Source organism: Ailuropoda melanoleuca, chromosome 2 (assembly GCF_002007445.2).
Source record: "Ailuropoda melanoleuca isolate Jingjing chromosome 2, ASM200744v2, whole genome shotgun sequence".
In the NCBI taxonomy this organism is placed as follows: Eukaryota; Metazoa; Chordata; class Mammalia; order Carnivora; family Ursidae; genus Ailuropoda; species Ailuropoda melanoleuca.
In genome coordinates, this window is record NC_048219.1 from 99,439,988 (window position 1) to 99,466,419 (window position 26,432).

The window sequence follows — 26,432 nt, forward strand, 5'->3', positions numbered from 1 at the left end:
GAGAAGCACTCTTCCTGGGTCCCAGCCACCCTGCTTCTAGAAATCTAATCTACGGCAACATACAAGGTGATCCCTGTGGCACTGTGTGTGACAACAAATGTTTAATACCCAGCCAGACGCCCAGCAACAGGTGTCCACCAATGGAATACTCTGCAGCTATAAAAAAGACAGAGAACTATGTACAGATGCATAAAGATCTCCAGATTATAAGTCTACCTTTTACACAAGTAGGGAGAATAAAGAATAAGAAACGTGTCTGTGTGTGTAGTGGCTGTTTGTGTGTGTGTGTGTGTGTGTGTGTGTGTGTGTGTGTGTGTAAAATCTTAATAGGTATGTATATGCATATGTACTTAGGTAGGTATTTGCCAAAAAGATATCCTGAAAGGACAAATAAATTTAAAAACTGTGAAACAGCAGAACTGAAGCAACGACCCTAAATGATTATGAAATTGGTAATACAGCCACACAGAGAAAGAACTAATTCCACAGACTTTAGCACAGACTATTTTGATGGTAGGTGTCCCACTAAGAGAGACTAAGGACAAAAGAATTTCAAAAATGCTGAACTTCCCTCAGTGCTTATATTATCAAATAACAATGGTATTAATATTTCAAAGCTATTTTCTTTATATTGTGGTAGACATCAAATAAGTAATTATCTTAATGATGTCAGAAGTATAGATATTTAGGAAAAAACTAAATAAATGACAGCGATGTACTACTAAAATTGAATTAGTGCTGGTTTAGGCAGATATCCAGATGCAAAAGAATGAAGTTAGGCTCGACTACACATCACATATAAAAATTAACTCAAAATGGATCAAGACTGAAAAGTAAGAGCTAAAACCATAAACTCTAAGAAGAAAACATAGGTGTAAATCTTTATGACCTTGGATTTGGCAATGCATTCTTAGATAGGACATCAAAAGCACTAGCAACAAAAGAAAAAATAAACTGGACTTATCAAAATTTAAAACTTTCCTGCTTCAAAGGATACCATCAAGAAAGTGAAATGACCCATAAATAACCCAAAAAAATGAGAGAAAATATTTATGAAATCACATATCCAATGAAGGACTTGTACTCTGAATACCTAAAACACTCCTAAAACTCAACAAAAAGACAAATAACCCAATTTAAAAATATACAAAGGACCTGAATAAACATTTCTCCAAAGAAGATATACAAACGGCCAATAAGCACACCAAACAAGGCCCAACATCATTAGTCATCAGGCAAATGCAAATCAGAACCACAAGGAGATACCACTTCGTATCTACTAGGATGTATTACCGAAAAGAGACAATGACAAGTGTTGGCAAGGATATGGAGAATTTGAAGCCCTCATACATTGCTTGTAGGATTATAAACTGTCGCACCTGCTATGGAAAACAGTTTTGCAGTTCCCAAAAAGTTACACGTACAGTTAACCATGAGACCCAGCAAGTTTCATGCCTCAATATATTTACACAAGAGAATTTAAGACATAGGTCTACACAAAAATTTATACACAAATGTTCACGGCGACATTATTCAAAATAGCCAAAAAGTAGGAACAATCCACATGTCCATCAATCGATGAATGAATAAACAAAACATAGCATATCCAGACAATAGAATATTATTCTGTGATGAAAAGGAATGAAGTACCGGGGCGCCTGGGTAATTCAGTCAGTTAAGCATCCGACCCTTGATTTCAGCTCAGGTCATAATCTCAGTGCTGGGGGATTGAGCTCCACACTGGGCTCCATGCTGGGTGTGGAGCCTGCTTAAGGTCCTCTCCCTCTGTCCCTTCCCCCGCTCGAGTGCCCGTACGTGCACATGCTCTCTCTCTCTCAAATAAATAAATAGGAATCTTAAAAAAAAAAAAAAAAGGAAAAGTACTGATACAGGTTACAACATGGTGAGCTTTCAAGACATTATGCTAAGTGAAAGAAGCCAGATATAAAGACCATATATTATATGATTCAATTTATATGAAATGTCTAGATAGGCAAATCCATAAAAACAGAAAGTGGCTGTCAGGGGCCAGGAGTAGAAGCAGGGAAGGCAGTAATGAGGAAAGACTGCTAATATGTAGGGTGTTTTCTTTTCTCTTTTTTTGAGAAAACTGTTCTAAAACTATATGATAGTGATGGCTGCACATCTGTGTGAATATATTAAAAAGTCATTGAATTGACTTTCAAATTCACACTTGAAAAGGGTAAATATAATGGTATGTGAATTATATCTTAATAAACTGTAATTTAAATTTTTAAAAACTTAAAAATTGAACTGAGATTATCAATTTGAACTTATGGGCCCTTTGAAGAGACCCTTAAAAAGAGCCTCATGCTGGGCGCCTGGGTGGCTCAGGCGGTTAAGCACCCAACTCTTGATTTTGGCTCAGGTCATGATCTTGGGGTCATGAGCTTGAGCTGTGCGTGGGACTCTGTGCTTAGCAGGGAGTCTGCTTCCCTCTCTCTCTCTCTCCCTCCCCCTGCCCCTCACCCCACTTGTACACACCCTTTCTCTAAAATAAATTTTTTTAAAAAAGAGCTGCATGCTGCCAATTAAAAGCTACCGGTTCTTCAAATGATTTTAAATTTCAAAACAAAAAACCAAAAAATTTTTAGTGTTAGGTTCTTACATTTGTACTGTTATCTTAAAATATACAATATGTGACAATTGACCTATGCTTCATACGGTGTCTTTTTAACTCCTTTCCAAAGAGACGAATCCATGACCCCAAAAAACCCCACCACCCAGGGCAAACCTCTGAATACCACCATAAAGCATCTCGATTGCTTATTTCTGAGCTTTCAAGGTTAAACCCAGCAAGAGTTCCACAGACTCCCTGGACACAGGAAGTGAGAGTGTCCTGATAACGGCTGCATAGCTCTGTGCCAGTAAAAAGTGTGCAGGTTATTAGAACACAGATTACAATCTTGATGTTTCCTTTTTTCCACTAGAAACAGGAAATCCCTAAAGTCTGGGTATCTGTTAAGACGATCCAGGCTCCTGGCATTGCAGGGCTGTGTGTGCTCCAGTTTCAGATGCCAAAGACACACAAAACTAAGACGAACTTCACGGAGACCCCCTTCTTACTGAGCACATCTAAGCTGCCTCGGCCAGCCACTGAGCCAGCCGCTGACGGTCTAAAGAGGATAAAAGGTCAAAGATAAAAAGGTTAAGATCCCCCTCCAATTTTTCTCCAAGTCAGGACTTAGCCAAAAATAAACATTTCTGGGACCATGGCTCTTCACATAATCCAATTTTCATAGCAACTTCGCCATATAAGCTAATTTTTTTTTTAAAGTTGGGGTAAAGCACTGGACCAAAAACAAAGACTGGGGTAGCCCATGAGACTTTAGATAACTGGCATCCCTGAGTATAGGACTCAGTTTCCTCTTCTATGAAACCAGGCTTGACTAGCTGATGTCTCAGGCAGGAGTCACCACACTTGGCCGTACGTCAGAAGGGCCAGGAGAGCTTCATAAAGAGAAAGATTCCCACCTTCAACTCTAGAAACGCCATCCGGAAGGTGTTTTTTTACAAAGGTCTGCCAGAAGATTGTGTGATCAGCTAAGCTCGGGAATCACTGCCAAGGTTTCTTTAAGCTCCAAAATGATGATTCTGGAACTCTACTGTCCAATCCACTAGCCACTAGCCACGTGTCACGGAGCTCGGCAGCCACAGGTGTGGACAGTAGAAATACAGAACATTTTCACCGAAGCAGAAGGTTCTATGAGACAGCATTGTTTTAGCCCCACATCAGGCTCCTCCGCTATGAGCCTACTTCTTCCTCTCCCACTCCCCCTGCTTGTGTTCCCTCTCTCTCTGGCTGTCTCTATCTCTGTCAAATAAATAAATAAAATCTTAAAAAAAAAAAAAAAGAAAGAAAATCAATTAAAGACTTCCCCAAACATACATTGCTTCATCTCTTGGCTTTCCTTGCTCTGATTTTTTTTTATTATTTTTAAAATTTTTTTTATTATATTATGTTTGTCACCATACAGTACATCCCCAGTTTCCAATGTAAAGTTCGATGCTTCATTAGTTGCGTATAACACCCAGTGCACCATGCAATACGTGCCCTCCTTACTACCCATCACCAGCCTATCCCAATCCCCCACCCCCCTCCCCTCTGAGGCCCTCAGCTTGTTTCCCAGAGTCCATAGTCTCTCATGCTTCATTCCCCCTTCTGATTACCCCCCCCTTTCTTTATCCCTTTCTTCCCCTACCGATCTTCCTAGTTCTTATGCTCCATAGATGAGAGAAATCATATGATAATTGTCTTTCTCTGCTTGACTTATTTCCTTGCTCTGATTTTATGTTCTCGTTTCTTCAACAACTGCTGCTCTGCAGTCCTCAAATCTGTTAGCACATGAAAAAATAGACTAAGATCAAGCCCCGCTTTCCCTGGTTTCTCTGAAGATACTGAGAAAAAGGGACAAAACTCTTCCGCGTGTATCTTTCCCCCTCCCTCTTACCATACGCACACACCACCATACATAATAAAAATGCAAATCCCGATCAGACTCTCCTACTTGGTCTCATATGGAATCAGCGGCCCGGCCATTGACAAAACTGTCTGCAGTGGGTAAGTCTTTGTCGTGGGATCGCTCCTGATGCTTAGCACCATCCCTGGCCTCTAAGAACTAAGTGCTAGTAGCACCTGTCCTCTAGGTGGGACACCCCAAACTATCTCCAGACGTTGTCAATGATTCCCTGGGAGGGGGACAAAAATCCCCTTCCTCCTCTCGATTAACAATCTTAACAATCTACTCCTCTAATCCTGTCTCCGTCTTAACTCTGCTCCTCACCCTCCCTTCTTCCCAGACTCCACAGAAGACAAATAAGGAATTTTTCGTAAGCGAATCATGTTACTAAGCAGAAACAAAGACTTCCAAAGCCATCTTCAAGACTTGCCTCTGCTCTTTTATGCAAAAAACGTTTTGGGTAAATCAAGCAGATTCCACTAGATTCCCCCACTTTGGCCCCTAGTATAAGATAAAGAGAAGCAAACATCAAAGACAAAAATTTCTCTGTAAGATATAGGAGGGAATGACCCAGGAGGACATCAAGGTTGTGGTCTCAGGCTTATTCATCCTTTTTAAGGAAAGAATATAAAATTACACATATAATATTGGATATAAAAGTGAATATCTAGAGTGAGAAAAGAAATCATAATCCATTATAAATTTTTTTAAATGGACAAATACTATGGCAAATACACCCTCAGGTGACCCTCAGTGAGTCATGACCTGGTATGATGCTCTCCCCTTAAATACAGAGGCATCTGTGATGGGCTTCTAACCAACAGAATATAGCAATGGTCACGAGATCACCCCATGATCACATTCCTTTATATAAGAATCTGTCTCAGTGAACCAGAGAGACGTGCCTACCAGCCCTGAGGAAGCAGCTGCCAGTGTATGAACGACCTACAGAAAGGGCCTGGTAGCAAGGACCTATGGGCCTTCATCCCAGAGCTGCAAGAAACTGAACTCTGTCAGCACCCAGAGCTGGGAAGAGGACCTGAGCCTCAGCTGAGCTCACGACCACAGCCGATACTGCAGCAGCCCTGGGAGACCCTGAGCAGAGCACACAGCTAAGCCATGCCAGACCCCTGGAAACTGTAGATAAAAATGTGTGTTGTTTCAGGCTGCTAAATTTGTAGGAATTTGTTACATGGCAACAGAAAACCAATACAAGGGGTGCCTGGATGGCTCAGTTGGTTAAGTGTCTGCCTTTGGCTCAGGTCATGATCCTGGGGTCCTGGGACTGAGCCCAAGTGGGGAGCCTGCTTCTTCCTCTCCCCCTGCTTGTGCTCTCTGTCAAATAAATAGATAAAATCCTAAAAAAAAAAGAAAGAAAGAAAGAAAGAAAGAAAGAAAGAAAGAAAGAAAAAAAGAAAACCAATATAAATCCCGCTTTTATCATAAAATCCAGCAAAATAACCGATTTTTATTAATTAACTGCCTGGCATCCCCCTAGTACCTTCCTATTGGTTTGTTTGCCATATCCTCTGATTATCTCGCCAGACATGCCAATGATTCTGTAATACTTCCTATAGCGAATAAAAAAACAATTTAGTCTGGTCCTCTAGCATAATCAGTCCACATTTCTCTTTTTTGAAAGTTTAGAAGGGTTTTTTCAGCTTCACGACTTGACATTACTAGTCATAAAAGTTGTAGGACTGTTGTCAAATTTAGGAAACCCCTATTGAACTTCCCTGTAAGAAGCTGTAAGATCTGGAAGAACTTTCCAGACCAGTTTCTAGCTCCATATGTCTCAGCCCTTGTTTCCCTTTCATAGCCCACACATTTTCAGAGCCAGGTGCCACAGGATAATAGCCACACCACGATACACTCCTGGCCTGCACCTCGTGTCACAGTGCCAGGTGAGTCAGCGGAGTGGGTGGTGGGCATATTCCTGGAAGCCATGCCGACAGTGAGATGGCTGGTAACAACCAGATGCCAAAGTGACTCCAAACCACAAAAATATGTTCCACTAACTCCCAGCTAACCATATCCTTAATTCCACTTCCCTCATCTAGATCCCCAAAATGGCCATTGCCACTCAAATACCATCCAACATTACAGGAAGGTGGACAGGGCAAGTCTAAGGAAAACAGGTAATGATCTTCACCGATTGTGGTTACAGGTTTCTTCTTTTCTCAAATTGTGTGAAGCACACACCCATGTAAATGGGATGCAAACTCTGGTCGGAACGCTCTGCCTGTAGTACCAGCCAACGGCCATCAGGCAGGGACGTCTGTTGCCACGGAAATCAAAACTGTATTGTCACACTGGACTCGGCACCAGCTCTATTATCCACATTAAGTAATACCAATTTGAGGCAAGGATGGTGCGAGCTTCCCTTTGCTGCATGGAGAACTAGAGAGAACCAGATGTCTGTCACTTGAGGAAAGACTGTCTTAGACAACTTAGCTGTCCTTTTCAATATCTCCCCAAACTGTTACAAACTAAGTATCTGACTTGTTCTTTAGAAACAACCTCATCCCTTACTTGTGTCAGAAAGAAAGCACAAAGGATAATGGAAATCATGTAAGCAGGGACCCCTCAAATCCCTGCCACGGTTGAAATTACTTACCAAAATCAGCGACCCAGGTCTTATGCTGGTTAAACCCCCGCAGAAAGCTATTCAGAAACCAATGTTAACACAGATTTGCCCCACAATCCTCCATGCGTGTGAGGCAATGAGCACATGGACACAGCTGGAGAAGGGACATTGTTACAGCAGACTCGATGATCTAGGTCATCTGTGCCTGGTGTCTTACCTCATCATACATGAACTGAAGCGTCAGGGCCGACTTGCCAACCCCTCCACTGCCAACCATGATCACCTTGTGAAGGGCCAAGGAACTCTGGCTCTTACTCTTGTTTGCGGCCATCCTGCTGGTTTTCCGAGGTTACGACACACGAACAGAAGACCTAGTTGAAGAGCTGCCAGTGAACAAGACACAGACTTAGAAGCAGTTTGATTTCTACCCAACTAAAAATCAAATGAAATCCACATGCACCAGAAAAGTTTAACCCAGACATTCCCACAGAGAAATAAATCTTCTCGGTTCCACACAGAGATAAAACCACCCCTCCAACAACCCCGCAAGTCATGTACCACAGCAGAGCCAGAGAGAAGGCAGGACAGAGAGAGGGGAAAATGGTTACACATCCAACACCTGTATCGGGGGGGGGGGGGGGGCAACCTGCCACTAAAAATCAATATAGCCTCAAAGTGATTCACCGACGCTGAGTACCCAAGAGCTCCGAGTCCCACTTTCCACCCCTACCCCAAGGCATCTGGTACCCCAGAGAACACCACCAGCACTCAGGGACCTGAGCCGCCACCTCTTTATTCTACTCCTCACCTCCCCTTGTACCTCTACCTCCCAGCACACACACTCACACAGCCCCCCACACGGGCCATGGAGGTACTCAGGAAGGGGGTGAGTAAATGCAGTTTTTATAATAAGTACCCCTTCGTGGCACATGACAGCGTTTTCTCCAAGTGTATTTAAAGTGGTGAACTAAAATGAGCTAAGCTTTCCTATTAATAACAATTGATTAGTCAAAATCAGCTTAACATCAGATGTGAGATAAAAAGAGGCAAGAATCCCTGGAATTAGTGGGAAGATAAAATTTTCCAAATAAGTTAATTTTTTTTTTAAAGATTTTATTTATTTATTTGACAGAGATAGAGACAGCCAGCGAGAGGGGGAACACAAGCAGGGGGAGTGGGAGAGGAAGAAGCAGGCTCATAGCAGAGGAGCCTGATGTGGGGCTCGATCCCGTAACGCTGGGATCACGCCCTGAGCCGAAGGCAGACGCTTAACCGCTGTGCCACCCAGGCGCCCCCCAAATAAGTTAATTTAACAGATACCTGGAACTTATTTTAATCCCAGTGCCAATTTTTATTTTAACCAATGTGTATGGAAAAGCCTATTTCACATATACCACAGGGTACAGAAAAGGACGTGGGGCTGGGCATCTCATGGGCCTGAGCCTGGGTCTGCCATTTGTGAGCTGTGAGACTTAGAACTATTTGATTTCTCCAAGTCAGTTTTTTTATCTGCAAAAACCAACCACCCCCTACCTTGCAGGATTCTCCTGAGGATTAAAGGAGACAACATATGTGAACGACCTAAGCATAGTGCCTAGCACCCAGTAGAAACTAAATAAAGGCTGGTTTCCTTCCTAGCAAATTCTAACTTTTTAAAATTTTAAATATTTTTCTAATTACAATATGACAGGCTTACAATATGTCAGCATTACTGCTGACCAGGTAACTTGAAAACATCACCACTAGAACAATAAATTACACAGCACACACATAAATCATCCACGCAAAATAAAACAACACTGCTTTACATCAGTGGTTTTCATCCTTGGCTGCACAATGGAAATCACCTGGGGAGCTTTAAAAACATCCTGATGTGTGGGTCCCACCCCAGAGCTTCTGATGGATTTGGCCTGGCATGCAGCCTGGGCATGGGGACTTCTAAAAGCTTCCTAGGTGATTATAGTGGATGTCCAAGGATGAAAAGTTCTCTTACATGCAGAGCTGGGCTCAAAAGAAAATAAGAAATCCCCATGGTAGGGCAAAAACAATCAGGGCACTAAGAGCTGCTATTCCTGCAGTCCTAAATAGCTGCTGTTCTTGGTCACTTAGGATTTAACAAACACACAGGGCTAGGAGACCAGCTGCCCAGGCCAGGTGGGAGTTAGAACTGAGACCTCTTCTCAGTTGTGAACTGAGAAGACAAGGCCCTTGGGGGAACACACCTACAGGTAAAGAAGGGACTAGAAAAACATTTGTTGACCAACAGGGGACAATGACAAGGAAGTCTGTCTGACTGGGCCCCAGCTGTGTGGAAGTGTACCCAGAAAATCTGTGACCATAGCATTTCTCCAAAGCCAAGAAATTAACATAAAAAGTGGTCCCAGGCTGGTCATGGTGCTGGAGCACAAGGCAGAGTGACAAACAAAACCTCCCTGAGAGGACAACATGCAGTAAGACAGGTTAGGACAGTCATAGCTAAAACCCAAAGATAGGGCCCACAATTCCAACCTATGACACACCTAAGAAAATCACCATACACAGGAGCCCACATCCACAACAAGCAGGACTTTTCAGACTATTACAAGAAGTAGAATTTCAGCATTTTTAACAAAGCCAAAATCAAAATGAGAAAAATGACATTATCAAAAGACCAGTGGTTGAACAAGAACCCCTCTGAATGTCTAAAGTATTTTTATAAGTATTTAAAACAAAGTTATAAAACAATGGGGGGGAACTTATCATTTTTTTCTCTACCTATCTTTGGCTCATTGGCTGGGGCCCTGCAGATTTAGCTGACAAAAAACGGACTAACAGAGAAAAACAAACAGGAGCTTATTACTGTGTGCATCTCACATACACACACAACTCAGTGATGAGTAACTCAAAGGGTCGGTTAGAACTTCGGCTCACATGGCGTCTTAACAAAATAATAATAAATTTTGCTGAGAAGTGATAAGACCAAAAAACAAAGGACTTTGCACTTCTAAGGGCAACAAATTGTGGGAAGACAAATACTATATAGGAGAAACTGAGAGACGATGAGAGCTGGTGAGTACAGTGTGTGATGCAGGCTTCTCTGGTGCCTTCTCTGGGCTGGTAAGAGTCCAGAGCTCTCAGGTGATTCAGAATAGCCCTGCCCCTCCTGGTAGAGAGGGGGAGGCACAGAATTTTATTTTGGTCTGTTACTTTTCAACTGCCTTCAGCTCAAAATAATCCTAAGTCAAAGCAGCATATTTTGGGATAGCATACTCTGAACCCTTTCAGTGCTCAATAGAAAATGTAGGAAACAGGGGCTTCTGGCTGGCTCAGTTGGTGGAGAACGCATCTCTTGATCTCGGGGCTATTGAGTTCAAGCCCCATGTTAGGTGCAGAGATTACTTACAAATAAAATCTTTTTTTTTTTTAAGAAAGAAAATTTAGGAAATATCTAAACTATCTTTAAAAGAGAAAAAAATCACTTATGATTCTGCCACCCAGAGATATTCACTATAAACAGGAGATTTCCTGCCAGTATTCTAATCTATATATTCCTATATTTAAAACCTATTTGAGATCATATTTGTGTAATTTGGCATGTTATCCCTCACGTATTATAACCATCTGTCTTCTTAGAGCAGACTGAACATAATTAAATCTTTCCTTGATGATTTAAGGACCATCCTCAGCATGAGATCAGTTATGTGAGCCGCCTGGGGCTGCTGTGAGTAGAATCGGTTGTCTGCTCATTCTGCCCCCTTCCACAGAACCTCAGCTTACTTGCCTATGCCAGGCCTTCTTTCTACTGCTCCTTTTCTAATTATGTGCTTTTTAATAAGTGTTCTAAGCAATTAACTAGATAATTAAGCACATTTGAATTGTGACTAAAATAGAATAAATGGGATAAGGCGTGGGCCTCCCCAAAAGGCTTCACTTTAGGAAAGTGAAACAGCTTTTGGCCTAATTTCTGGTCCACAAAGTGTTTCCCAGAGAGCTCAGGTTGGTGTATGAGGTTGCAACCTCCAGACCATCCACCGCACAATTTCTCTGAAGCAACCTTGCTTCTACGAATAATTATAGTTGTATGAAAATGGAGAACTAAGCTTCCAGGTTGGGGTGGGGGAGGCTTTCAAACCCATGTAGACATCTATCAAATTCTGAGCTCTTCTTTTCCAAAAACAAAGTCAATTTTTCTAGAAGAAACCATAATAAAAGAATGGAAGACTATTTAGCAAGTCTAAAGATATCTGCTAAAGTATCTGTGCTCAAAGCTCAAAAACTGAAATAACCACGGTGGATATTTCCAACCCACATACCCACTTTGGTCGACTTGACCTGATGAAGGAAAAGATGGGAGAAAAGGCAGAAGGGCCAGCCAAGTGCCTATCACCAAACCGATCCTGGAAACTGGAAATGCTGACCTCCAGGCTCCTGACACTGGAAAAAATAAATCCTTATTTGTTTAAGCCACTGTTAGTCTACTTATTGTTGTTGTTTTTTGTCCTTACTTGTACCAAAAGTGTTCCAGAAACCTACCTAGTCTTTGACTCAAGAAACTCCAAGTCTAGTGATTGCAATAGATTAGTAAACGATCACAGTGCAGAATAATAAATGCTGTGGCGTAAGAACGACACAAGGGATGCTCTTCCCAGAGCACAGAGGAGAGACAACTAAATCAGACTAGAAGGTCAGGGAAATTCTCCTAAAGGGAGCAACACAGGAACTGGGATTTGAAAGAGCCGACTCGATAAAGAGAGGAAGAAAAATAAGAGGAAGAAAACAAATCAGCGCGGTTTAGGAAGTGCGTGGTGATGATTTAATGTTTGTAATTGACATGCCTAGCCAATAAACGTGTTCTTAAAAAATAATACAAGTATCCCTTTTTCCCAACATTTTGTTATGAAAAGTTTCAAACTTACAGCAGAGTTGAACGAACTGCAACAGCGAGTCCATATACCCACCACCTGGATTTTCCAATGAGCGTTTTGCTCCGTTCGCTTTACCACAAACCCCATCATCTGGCGTCCCTCCCCCACCCGTCAGTCCATCTTATTCTTTGATGCATTTTCATGTCAGCTGTAGACATCAGTACACTTCACCCCTGACTTCGACGGAGACATCATTTTTTTCCAAAGCAATCAGACTCCCCCCGACTGCCTCCACTAACAATTTCAGAACTCTCTCTAGGGGGTTAGCAATCCTCCTAGCAAACTATTTGGGTTCATGGCCAATACATGAAGCCACAACACAGACCTTCCAGAAGGGGAATTCGGGTTCATAACACCAAGTCCTGGCATGGCTCTCTCTCTTGGTCAGAGGTCTTTTACAGGGGACTTGAGAAACATACCAGTGAACACCCTTTACTAGGTCTCTACTTACTAACAGGAAAATTCATTTCTGTCCAAAAAACATTTAAGTGCTACTTTGTGCCAAGCCGTGGGTCTCTGCCTTTAGAAAACTTAATCCCCTAAGGTTAGACATACAACTAAAGCATTTTATTGTAATTTCCCACATGCAATGGTAAAGATGTACAAGGTATAACAGAAAGAATAATGAACTCGGGGAAAGAGAATCAGGAAAGGATTCAGAATTGAATAAGAATTCACTCAGCAGATGGGGGTGAGAGAGGGGAGCTTTCCATGCATAACTGAGAACACACGCTAAGGAAAGAAGGCATGAAACACCATAGCGAGTACCAAGTATGGGGTGGGGAAGTGACTGGGTGAGGAGTCTCCAAACAGAGACATGTTCACCTCCAAATGGGCCTAAGATGCCATCTTAAGAAACCTCCCCTGGAGTAAATGAGAAGCCATTGCAAGGTGTGTCCTTCACCCCAGCCAGCGTGTAAGGCACTGGGTCAATAAGAATAAACACACACATTACCGTGTAGAAAAATGAGCCACTCCAAACTAAAAAAGCTTCCTTCAGATGGTTGGGCAGGAAGGCAAGGGTGGGGAAATGCTTTTTCTATGTCATGTTCTATGATACATTCATATGAAATGGGGCTCTCACTACTGGGGATTTACCCCAAAGATACAGACGTAGTGAAGAGAAGGGCCATATGCACCCCCAATGTTCATAGCAGCATTGATCACAATAGCTAAATTGTGGAAGGAGCCAAGACGCCCTTCAACAGATGACTGGATTAAGAAGATGTGGTCCATATATACAATGGAATATTATTCAGCCATCAGAAAGAACGATTACCCAACATTTGCTGCAACATGGACAGGACTGGAGGAGATTATGCTAAGTGAAATAAATCAAGCGGAGAAATAGAATTATCATATGGTTTCACTCATTTATGGAACATAAGAAATAGGAAGATCGATAGGAGAAGGAAGGGAAGAATGAAGGGGGGGTAAACAGAAGGGGGAATGAACCATGAGACTATGGACTCTGGGAAACAAACTGAGGGCTTCAGAGGGGAGGAGGGTGAGGGGGTTGGGATAGGCTGGTGATGGGTATTAAGGAGGGCACGTATTACATGGTGCACTGGGTGTTAAATGCAAATAATGAATCATGGAACATTGCATCAAAAACTAGGGATGTATTGTATGGTGACTAATATATCAAAATAAAAATTATTTAAAAAAAAAGAAAGATATTTTCACTAGGGAAAAAAAAAAAAGAAACAGGGCTCTCTACCACTCAGCATTAATTCAAAGACCAGAACACATTCAATGGCGAAGTAAAGTTTTTATAGCAAATCACAATATATAAACCACGCTGATGCGTGTTAGGTGGAAGGAGTAGTTTCCAGTGAACCTTAGTCCCATAGGCTAATATAATCATTAGTCTTTTGTTAAACTGAGGCTAGGAGAAAATGAGTTGGTAGGTAGAGTCAAAATGCCACCTTGTCTATATCACAGGATTGTCCAGAAAATCAAGCGAGAATTTGAAAATGCAGAGGAAAACTTACTCCTCCAGACCCCCTCATAAAATTCAAGTGTCCTAGGTAATAGGGCCCACAAAAGCACAGGGGAAACTCTCAAACACCATACACATGTGAAAAATTGCACTTGGCACTTTTTTTCCAGATAATGTAACTTAGGTAAGCTAGATATATACTTCAATCTCCCAAAATATTATCCATGTTTTTTATTTAAATTCAATTAGCCAACATATAGTACATCATTAGTTTTTGATATAATGTTCAATGATTCATGAGTTGCACGTAACACCCAGTGCTCATCACATCACGTGCCCTCCTTAATACCCATCACCTGGTTACCCCATCCCCCCTCCCACCTCTCTGCAACCTTCAGTTTGTTTCCCGGAGTCAAGAGTCTCTCATGGTTTGTCTCATGTTTTTAATCCATTAAATAACCATCAGAAAGGAGAACAATCCTAAATCTGGGACAATTTAAGCACCAAAGTAATTAAGGACAGTAATAAAAACAGACCATTGAAAAATTAGGAATTTGTGAATCCATACCTAGGATAAGTATTAAATAAACAAGGGAAGAGGCAGGGAGGGCTCTTGCTTCCAGTAGAACGTCCAAGGAAGACTGATAAATGTAAAGGGTGCATCTAAGTTGGAAAATCAACATTTTGTAACGATCCTAGTAAAGACTGGTTCACGCAAGAATCATTAATAGATGCTAAATCTAAAGGGGAGATCTGGATGAGGAACAGGATATTTGCATGGTCTTAAAGTGTCTCCATACATCACTTATGAATCAGAATCTGCATTTTAACAAGCAGCACTGTTTAGGTGTCAAGGCAAATCCCAATTTATTCATACCACTTCCTGTTACAATCCAAATTCGGAACAATCTGATCTAAATTAGGGTCATGAAGCAACCTCCCAAAAAAAACAAAACAAAACAAAACAAAACCCCAGCGCTTTCAAATATGAAGTAACACAGGAAACAGATGGATTGCAGGGATTGTCATGAAAAAGTAAGACGCAATGACACTGTCTACTCAGTAGACGTCATTTCCACTAGTATTGAAAATCGACATGGAATCTTATTTCTTAGCATCTAACGCCAAATTATTCAGTAGTTGTAACCAAATAAACAAGCTGAGGGACCGTACACAACTGCGCCGGTGTGTGATGACAGCACCTCCCTTCCTGCATTGAAACCCTATATCACTGTCACCTTAATGACACACAAACTTGTGGTTATTGGCCAAGAGGTTCACAGGAACACGGTGGGGGGAAAGATAGTGGCTTACTCCTATGTACGTCGCCAGGATCTAGAAGTCTGACCTCCAGTGGATTAGAGATCTAGACCCGCCTAGAGGATTAATAAAGGAATGAATGAATAATGAGGGAAGAGTTTTAAGAAATGAAAACAAGGACACATTTTAAACGATTTTCCATGACGCATACCGTGCCACATTTCTCATCAATGTTCCATTAAGGAAATAGCGTCTTGAGTGTTCTATTGTGAACACTGATTCTAGAAGGTACATCATTAAAGTGGCAGCCCTCCCCAGAGGTTCTTTTTATGGCTTAATAAATGCTGTTAGCTACAAAAGTAATAGTAATTTTAAAATATATCTGCGCACACGCAGACACACACTCAGGAGCCAAGGTGAAGACACTGGTCAAAGGTGGACAATTAAAGATCACTAAAGACAGTAACTGCAATGGATTGAAATACATCAAATTTGTTCACAGTAATACTTTAAGTGCGTCTTTTTGGTCACCTTTGGAGGACTAGGAAAACAACTCATTATTTTGAAAACTGGTCAACACAGGGAAAGAATGAAAAATGCATCGTGCCTCTCCTATACTCTGTATTATCGGGTGACTAAATACAGCTGATTCTCGAACCACATGACGGTGCTGGGGCACCGACCCTTCCACAGTCAAAACTCCACATATAACTTTTAACTCCCCAAAAACTTAACTACTAATAGCTTAGTGTTGACTAGAAGCCTTGCCAATAACATAAACATTCAAGTAACACATATTTCATATGTTTCATGTATTCTATACTGCATTCTTACAATAAAGCTAGAGAAAATGTTAAGAAAATCGTAAGGAAGAGAAAATACATTTACAGTACTGTACTGTATTTATCGAGAAAAACCCACATGTAAGTGGACCTGCACAGTTCAGACCCGTGTTGTTGAAGGGTCAGCTGTAACAGATGAAGCAATGTTTCCTTCCACAAAATCTTCTAACAAATCAAGGAATGACAGAATGTGGGCTATCACCACTTTGCGATTCCTCACCAATTAAGAAAATCTAGGCCCTGAGCATCAAAGTCTGCTAACATTACAAAAAAAAAAAAAAAAAAAGACAACTTGACATTACAAGCACCTTGAAAAAGACAAATAGCCATCAACGATGTTGTCCTGTGAAGAAAGCTTCTATGGGAATTATGGGAAATACAGGAGACAGGAATCTGGTGAGCGTCACCACACAGACACACCACCGGCAACAGAAAAACTGGAGGAAGCTCTATGGAATAAGCCCCCCAGCCTCTTCCACAAATAAACTGCAAGAAGAAAGAGAGATGGAGAGGGAACCTATAAATTACGAGAACTAAGAGACATAAAGTGAGCGAAACATACGGACCTCAATTTGGATCCTAAACACGTAAGAAAACTGGGGAAATCTGAATGTTGACTGGATTTGATAATATTAAGGAATTATTATTTTAAAAAATTCCCAGTAGGGGCGCCTGGGTGGCACAGCGGTTAAGCGGCTGCCTTCGGCTCAGGGCGTGATCCCGGCATTGTGGGATCGAGCCCCACATCAGGCTCTTCCGCTATGAGCCTGCTTCTTCCTCTCCCACTCCCCCTGCTTGTGTTCCCTCTCTCGCTTGCTGTCTCTGTCTCTGTCGAATAAATAAATAAAATCTTTTTAAAAAAAATAAAAAAATAAAAAATTCCCAGTAACTTACTGTAACCTCCTTACAAATGAAGTGAAATGACATATGGGCTTGGCTTCAGTTATCAAGGGGGAAGGGAGCGGGGATACAGATGAAATAAGACCGGCCGTGAACTGATAATTACCAAAGCTGACTGATGGGCAAAAGGCTGACTGGTTACACTGTTCTCTGTACTTTCATACATGTTTGAAAATGTCTGCACTGTAACATTTATAAGACATAATGACAGAAATGTGGGCGCCTGGGTCCCACTCCCGTAGAGATTCCAATTGAGGAGCACGGTGCTCTGGCACCGGATGACTCCGATTCATGCCTAGCTTTGAAAACCATTCCGCTGGACCTGACGCTCTTTGAGAACATTCTCTATCTTCCTTAACCACTGTCTCACTCATGACCTATCACAGAGAACATACATATTAATTGAATTCACTAACTAAGGTTGGAGCCATTTTCTCACCTTAATTCTATAAGCAGAACACGGGATGGCACCATGAACCCACCTTCGAATGAAATTCTTATTTTCTGTTAGTCAGCGGTCTCACAAGGAACACTCTCCCGCCACCTTTGTTTTTGCAAAGGCCATGCTACGTTGCCATCTTAAGAAAACTGATTCACTTTTTACAATCTGATTCAAACCTTTTTGAGAGTTTTCTCAAAAAAAGTTTTCATGTGAGTTTTCCAGTGTCTGGATGGTGATGACAAAATATTACCTAATGTCTTCCCTAGAGGCATTTAGCTTTCAGTCAGTCCACAGGTGAATGTTTTCCTCTTCCTATTTCCCTTCTAACTATGGACCCTTTTTCACATTAGTCTTCTATTAATCTCCTGTTCTTCAAATTCAAGTAGCAATAATTTCTATAACTTCACTCTAAGGTTTTAAAGTCTTCAGAAATAGGGGAGCCCTGAGTAAGTGAGAAAGAAATTTTTTAAAAGATTGTCTGTCTTGGGAAAAGCATAGAATTTTACCAAAGATAGGAAAAAATAATGAAGACTTAAAATGATAGACTCACTTCAAATAATGAAATACATTTAAAGAAACAAAAAAGTGATTCTGACTTGAAAATGTGTTCTTAGATTTTCACAAGTTAGAACAGAACAGAAACTCTAGAAACCAGGAAATAGTTTTTTTTTAAATACTTTACCAAATTCTACCAATGTCTAAATTTTAATTTTTACTCAATCAGGTTTGGAAGATTGTTGGTACATCTGTAGCAGCTTTTTGCAATCCTAGTTCGAATCATCCATAAAAACAAATGGATAAGCCACGTTACATCGTAAATTCCAACTGAAATGCTTAGTTTTGATGGGAACGGTCACGGGACTGAATCATCACAAAGGATTCTATGAAGTCTTCCAGCTCTCCTCCAAGATAAAAAAGCAGAGGACTACTTAAAGTATGTTAAGTGTATTAAGAATAACCAGCCCTTTTGGCAAACATACATCAGTAAAGATTAGTTCAAAAAAGATTTCACGAAATAACACACAACTTTATACTAATACGTAACTTATGGCTCTGTATGCCTAGCATTTTTTTTCTAGAAACTGCTCCCCTCCACCATCCGCCTGGTTATTACAGGACAGGGGAGAAGGGTGAGGGAGATAAGACATGCCAGGTTGGTTCATGGCCCCATCCCCTGGGACAAACCGACTGACCCCAAGGCAGGCACCAGACCCAAGCTAGGGAACTAAGCAGCCAGGCCCATGATGGCTACAGCAGGGACAGGAAGCCCCCCCCCCTCCCCCCCCCGCAGAAGTAAGACCGCAGCAGCCCTCCTGCGGCCCTTGAACAATGTATTTTCCTTGCCAAAAGAAGCGCCTGCTGATTGCTGGGATTTAGGAATGTCAAACTTCTGATTCTTTAAGAGATGCCAGAAATTTGGAATTTTATGTGAAATCACCCTTTTTAAAATGTTAATAATTAAATCAATTTTTAAAAGCACTGTGAACAAACAAAGCCTGTCTGCAGGCCACTCGTTTTTGCAAACTGGCAGCTATGTTTTTTGCCAAGCAGCGAAAACCCATCTACAGCAAGAAGGAGAGACAAAGCCAGCACATGGGGAGGAAACACGGGGACGGGCAGCCTTCAGGGGGCTGGTTCCAGATTCTCCTGAGTCCCTGCCGCATGCTCGGCCCCTTCCTTGGCTTGCTTTTGCTTTTTCATTTCTCCGCTGAGTCAGTGACATGCACTGGTGTCCATCCAGTAAATCCCCCCTGTGGTGTGAGCTCATGCACCTTAGGTTTCTATCACTTCCAACCAAGGGAGTCCCAACTGACTGTACATAACAGCTTTGAAAATACACACACAAGCCAAGTCCAGGGAATCAGACCCAGGCAGGCCCAGGGGGAAAATGTAACGACACAAAAATACTTCATCCTGCATGAGTAAAGCATGAGCTCTACAAATAGAAATTCCAGTTGAAGGTGCTTCCAGGGAATGCGAACATTCTGCCCCCTTACAGAATTAGGACTCTTGGGGCACCTGGGTGGCACAGCGGTTAAGCGTCTGCCTTCAGCTCAGGGCATGATCCTGGCGTTGTGGGATCGAGCCCCACATCGGGCTCCTCCGCTATGAGCCTGCTTCTTCCTCTCCCACTCCCCCTACTTGTGTTCCCCTCTCTCGCTGGCTGTCTCTATCTCTGTCGAATAAATAAATAAATAAATCTTTAAAAAAAAAAAAAAGAATTAGGACTCTTGTCCACAATGAAAGAAAGCCCAACTGAAAGGAGCTTAAGCAAAACAATGATTTACTGGCTCATGTAACCATGTGTCCAGGAATAAAGCTGGCTCCAGGGGCTCAGATGGTGGCTCCAGAACCCACTTTCTCTCCCCCCTTCCCTAGGCTCCACCTCTTCCACCTCTCCGCCTACTACTCTGCCCCCTGCCCCTCCCAGCCCAGAGCCTTTCCACCGTCGTCATTCACAACCAAATTCTTTCTCCTTTAACTTTCAACTTAATGTCAACTTCCTCCAAGAAGCCTTCCAGGAACCCCACACCTCAGGTAAGCCCCTTGGCTTCTTTCCCTGCACTGATCACACAACTTGCAATTCCTTTTTTTCTGCTTACTTGCTTTTTGCTTATTTCTTCCACTACTATTAAGGCTCCATGAGGCCGGGCTCCGGGTCTGCCCTTTGCCCTCTTAGACTCTTGTACGGTGGGAATATTTCCCTGTTGTCATATAAAACACACTGCAGCCTAAAGAACATTAAGCTTACCCAAACTATGGTCATCATAAAATCTAGAATGCTGTGTAAATTTAACACTTGGATTCATCCATATCCTATTTCCATTACTTATGGCCAAAAGCCTAAAAAGCTTAAGCCATCATTTCCTTGTTTCAAAAGCCAAGCTGGGCAAATGGATGACATGAATTTCTATTTTTTAAGTTTTGTGGATTTATCTCTAAAGACTTGGACTCTCTTAAGGCTGTTATTTAAGTATTTATTTGAACTTGTTATGGGGTTGTCATTATTAATTATAATACAGGCCCTTAAAACAGAGACTTCCAGATCATCAAGTAAAGTAAGTTTATTTATTAAACAAGTTTCAGAGTAAACAAAAAATTGTTGCCTTAGGGTCTGGTATTTCCATACAATAGGCCAACTTCCACGGCTATACCAGAGACACTCTTTATTTTTTTTTTTTAAGATTTTATTTTATTTATTTGAAAGAGAGAGAAACAGCCAGAGAGAGAAGGAACACAAGCAGGGGGAGTGGGAGAGGAAGAAGCAGGCTCCTAGCAGAGAAGCCTGATGTGGGGCTCGATCCCAAGTCCTGGGATCACGCCCTGAGCCAAAGGCAGACGCTTAACGACTGAGCCACGTGGTGCCCCCAGAGACACTCTTTAAAAATTAGAGCAACCTGGTACTCATAAGACTCTCATCATTTCACCCACTGATTTAAATAAGGATGTCTGAGAAGTTTTATGAACATTTAATTGTTATTCATTTGGCAGTGATTTTTTCAGACTGTCCATCTCTCCTAGGACTTTGCATTCTGAGAAAGGGGCACAGGCCCTTGCAGGAACGAGCACAACGCGATGGGCTCAGCGATGGGAATAACGTGTGACGTGGCTCAGAGCCCCTTAGCTCCAGGTACTGCTGGTCACCTGGCGAAGAATGTGTTATCAGCTAGCTAACAAGCTCTCCACAGATACAAACTCACTAGGGCTGCTGCTGAACCTCGGCTAAATCCTTCTATTAAATGAAGACACTCAGTCTTGACTTCTCTATTTGGTAAATTTGTATTTTCTTGCTGCTTTTCATTGACTAGGACACTCCAGCAGTGACAGTCCTGGGAAGACACAGCTTAAGTCATCGGTGTTCTCGGCGTTTCTCTTTCTGTGTGCTCAGCCTTGCCTACGCAATCTCACTTGAAGAAGGAAACTCATTTTTCCCTTCCCTTACACAACTGCTATTGTCATTAGCACTAGTGGATAGAATATTTTTATATTGTACACGTATGACTCAGTTTCCATGTCTATAAAAATAAGGAAGTTGAATTAAATGATCTAAGTTCCTTTCCAGTCTTTTGCTGTTTTTTTCTGAAACCAAATCTGCAAAACAACTTCAATTAGTGCTGCTGAGTGCCTAAGGAAATTTATTTTAGGTCTTTCTGTTCCCTAATGAATATCTCTTTATATGTTCTCCCACCAAAACACACACACCTAAATGAACAAAAGCTAAATTAACTAAAACGAAAACCAGAAAGCTCTGAAGTCACTCACCATAAGCACTCTGCTTCTAGTTTGGGCCCTTATTCACATGTCGTTCCGTCTGCCAGGACCGTCCTTCCTCCTGATCGAGGATCGCCCGTAATTTCGCACTCAGCCTAAATACTTCCTCCACCACCTTCCTACATCTCCCCCAGCAAGGCTGACCCTCCCATAAGTGGGCCCCCCTGAGGGCTGATAAGCCTACTGTTGCACTGAGATAAACCCATAATTTCCTCTTAGCTGAGGGCTGTCTCTCCCACCACACTGAGGGCTGCCCATTCATCTTTGTGTGCTCAGCGTGCCTTAGGAAATGCTCGGTACTTGGAAAAAATAACTGAGTTCACCATCTGGGTTGAGAGGTCTAGTCTCAAGAGGATATTTGGTAACTGGTAAACTTGGAAAAGTTAATTCATTTCTAGGATGACTTTCCTGAACTACAAAGCAACTGAACTACAGTGGGAGGAAATTTGCAAGCTCCGATTTTTTTTTTAAGTATACAGTTATTTCTGAAATAAAGTCCTCTTCCCACCATATCCTCACCCCCAATGGAATCTGGGGATTTCACTGGCCCTGGAGAGGTCTACCACCATATACAGACTCTGGTTCCTTCCACCTGCAAAGGCAGCCTCAGAGACACTAGGACCACTTTATCTCGAGCGCCTGGGTGGCTCAGTTGGTTAAGCGTCTACCTTTGGCTCAGGTCATGATCCCAGGGTCCTGGGATCGAGTCCAGAATTGCTGAGCAGGGAGCGTGCTTCTCCCTCTGCCCCTCCCCCACCGCTCATGCTCACTGGCTTTCAAAAATAAATAAATAAATCTTTAAAAAAAATAGAACCACTTTATCTCTCAGTAGCTGAAGGTCAAATTTGGAGCTGGCACACACGTCCCTGTTCCGAATCACTTACCCAAATACAATCCAATTTAGAGATGTACTACTATTTCCACTTCTACAGTGTCTACTAGCGGACGGCACGCACTCAAACAGAGCTCGGAGCACTTGCAAGGTCACTTAACTAGTCTATGCAGGGCTAGAATCCCAGCAGTTTGGCTTCCGAGCCATGACACTGGGCTGCTCATTCGTGGACTGGGGTGGGGCGGGAAGGCCTTCAAACAGGGTATGAAATACTGGAATTTTTATCAACCATACAGAACTATGGATCAGAAAGTTCCTCAAAGAGAGAAAGGCACAGGCAACTAGGGGACAAGTTCTAGGGGGAAGCAGACCACAAAAAAAGCAGTTCTCATACACCCCAAAGAACCGAAAGCAGGGACTTGAACGGATTCATCCACCCGTGTTCACAGCAGCACTGTTCACAACAGTCGAAAGTGAAAGCAACCCAAGTGTCCACTGATGAATGAATGGAAAACAAAACATGGGCTATCGGTACAATGGAATATTATTCGGCCTGAAGAGGGAATGAAATTCTGATAGAAGCTAGAACACGGATGAACCTTGAGAACATGAGGCTAGTGCAATAAGCCAGACACAAAAGGACACAAATATACGATTTCACTTATATGAGGCACCTAGGAGAGTCGATTCATAGAGATGGAAAGCTGAATAGTGGTTGCCAGGGGCCAGGGAGGACAGGACAGGAGTTCGTGTTTAGTGAATGCAGAGCTGCAAAATGGGGATGGTTGAAAATGTTTTGGAGATGGATGGTGGTGGTGATTGCCCAGCGCTGTGAATGTACTTAATTCACACTTAAAAATCACTAAAATGACAGAGAGGCGCCTGGCTGGCTCAGTCAGGAGAGCATGCGATGACTCTTGATCTCGACGTCATGAGTTCAAGCCCCACGTTGGGTGTAGAGATTACTTTTTTTGTAGAAAATCGCTAAAATGACAAATGCTATGCTATGCATATTTTACCACAATTTTTTTCGGTAATTCTATACCAACTACAGCGTGGGACTGGAGAAAAAACACCCAGCTAGAAGTCTGGAGTCTGCCATTGGGCAGCTAATGCCCCTAGTTCTCTTACTGAAGTTGCTTTTCTCGGCCTCAGTCTCCTCTGAAAAATGCACAGGGCATGTGTATCCTCAGGGTTATTACGGAGACTAAATGAGAAAACACCATCATAATACCGGCTCTGAGTAAGCACTTACGTTTTTGTACATCATTCTGATGTTCTAGAAAGTCCTGAGAAAGAAAATGGTCTAGCAACCAAACCTACTTGAAGGCAGGATGGGCTGCCAGTCCTTAAAGAAGGACACGAATAGGCGAGGGAGGCTCCTTTGCCAAGACTCAGTCTTTTGAGAGCTGAGGTGACTCCAGTCCAGAACGCCACACCAGGAAGGAAGAGGCCTGGCCTCTGGACCTCGTTCAGCCACGCACTCACTGTATGACTAGGCTAGTCACTTCACCCCCCTCGGCCCCAGTATTCGCCCCATCTATCTTTCAAGGTAACCGGGAAGGAACAAATGGGAAAATTCATACTAAAGGCTTCCGGGCCTTGGAAGCATTTTCAATATGGTAACAAGAGGAGTGTTATCAACAGAGGCCCTTCAGACCCTTCTCTCTTCTCTATCACCCAAAAGACAATGTCACTCACCTTGAGAAGCATGGCCAGTGGGCATCTCCGTGGGACCTACCCTCAGTCTCCTCCAGCAGCTCTGGAAATTTCTCTAACAGAAACAGTCCTTCATTCTCTTCCCTGTTAGCTCCTGTACAAAGGGTTAGGGAACCTAGGGAAGCTGCCACCTAGGCAGCCATGACTGGGGAGCTACAGAGCCAGAAGTGGGTCTGCCTTCTCTACGGGGGCAGTATACAGCTGAACACCCTCTGCCCAGTCCCCACCAGAAGTACAGACGTGCCCCTCTTCCCTCATTACTGGCACTCCCTTCCCAACAGGACTGCACCATCCTCTGAAATGACTCATTCCCCACCCCCCACCCCCACCCCATGCCCAGAACACCCGCCAACTCTTCAAGACCCTCCAGCTCTTCCGAGAACGTTCTTCTACCTCTCAGCTTTCCCTGAGTCTCAGATGTGCCCTGGGGACACCGTATCTTAAGCAGATGCTATCTTCCTCTCCCGCCATGTGCCTCAGGGCCAGGAAGAAGGAAGTGTCCTTCCTCCCTCCCACTGTCACTTCTAGTAGACGACTTCCCTCAGAAAAATAATCTCCTTCCTCCTGCAAAAAGCCCACATCTTCAAGGCGTGGGCAATTCATTTTCCCTCACCTTGCTGCCCTCGTATCAGCCCTGGACCTCGTCATTTCCCGCATCTATTGCTGGTATTTGCTTCCGGTTCACAGACTTCCCTTCTACTCCATCTCTGTCATCCTCCTCAGTGACTCCTGCATTCCTATGGACGACCTGTCACAGAGCTCCGCCTCTCCCAAAGGCCAAACCTCTTCTCTGGAAACCGCTTCCTTCATTCTCGCATCACGGTCGCGCTCAGGCCCGCACTTTCAGCACCATCAGAAACAGCTGGCTCCTCCAGGTCTCCAGCCTCGGCCTCCTTCGTTCTAGTTCACTTGCTCAAATACCCACTACTGGTACTGCTACCACAGTTGCCTGCCTGCTGGTCACTTGCAAGCACAGGCCTCTAGCACTTTCTCTCCGGGCGGGCGTTAACTCCCTCCCGGCCCTGCCTCCCTCCTTCAGCAGCTTAGATCTCACAGTATGAAAGCCCTCTTGCTGATACAGGCCCGCCCTCGCCCCTTGGACTCCTGCAGCACTGGCAAGCCAACAAATGTTGCTGGAGAGGGGAAGAGAATCTTGCAGCCAGCCTTATGAAGCTTCACATTAAATCTGTTTGTGATCCCAAACCAGGAATGGGCAATTCACTCTACACTGCCTAGAAATTTTACTGTGATTCCCCCACGCCCTCCCCATGCTCCCTCTCGGCAGATAACCTCACCTCATTTTTCCCCAAACACAAGCCATCGGGGACAAGCTCCCTCACTGCTCCTACGCCAAGTCTACGAACCTCCCAGCATGCACGCCCACCTCCATGGATGGCCCCCCACTGCTCTTAGCACAGCCCCTCCCTCCCGGCCCAGGAAGTCACTCCTGCCATTACCCCCCTTTTTCCTGCATCATTCCTCAGTCTTTACCTCCGCAGGGGACCATCCCCGACAGCACAGACTCTCTTGTTAATCTTCATCCTAACCACACACGCCCATCTGATCGCCTATGTCCCTCTAGCTGGTGACACAATTTCCCTGTAGCCCTGGTTATCTCTACCAATGCTTCTCCAACTTCAGTTACCTGGAATCTCGCTAAGATGTGTATCCTGCTTCAGTGGGTCTGGAGTGGGGCCCAAGAGTCAGCACCGCCAACCAGCTCCCAGAGGACGGTCAGGCCCAAGGACTCCACTCCACATAACAAGGCCTGCGGCTCCTTCCCTGATTACTTCCTTTACCCAGTCCCTGTGAGTGTGGCTCCCTCCGCCAGCAAAACTTCCTGAAACTGGGCTGGTCAGGATCACCCATCAACTCCACGTTGCAAACTCCAATAAAAACTGTTCTTTCTCCTCTCCCACGCCCTCCCTCTTCTCACAAAGGAGCTTGTAGCAACTGTGAGAGAAAGCTGCCTGGAAAGGGGAAGGCCCGTAGGAGGCCAGCTCAAACACCCCGCTTGGCATCTCCCTCCGGATGCTGTACGCCGGCCTCGAGAGCACCACACTCTCCCACGGGCCCTGCTGCTTCTCTGACAGCTCATTGGCTGCCTCCTGCTCCTCTACCTGGCTTCTAATGTCAGTCAGTCCCCCTCGGAGCTCAGTCTTACACCCTTCCCACCCCTCCACTCTCCTTCAGTGGCCTCGCCCATTCCTGCGGCCCTACACACAGCTCCCAAACCTTGAAAACGCAGTGC

General features: G+C 43.5%; 1 protein-coding gene across 2 annotated transcripts in view; it reads right to left on the reverse strand.

The window, feature by feature from the left end:
- RALB (RAS like proto-oncogene B) overlaps positions 1-26,432 on the reverse strand; it is a 45,737-nt gene that overhangs the window by 12,509 nt on the left and 6,796 nt on the right. For both annotated transcript variants that reach the window (XM_034654395.1, XM_019797890.2), the window contains exon 2: positions 7,286-7,451. In XM_034654395.1, the coding sequence (XP_034510286.1) occupies positions 7,286-7,399 (114 nt within the window). In that variant the 5' untranslated portion in view covers positions 7,400-7,451. The remainder of the gene's footprint in view (positions 1-7,285; positions 7,452-26,432) is intronic.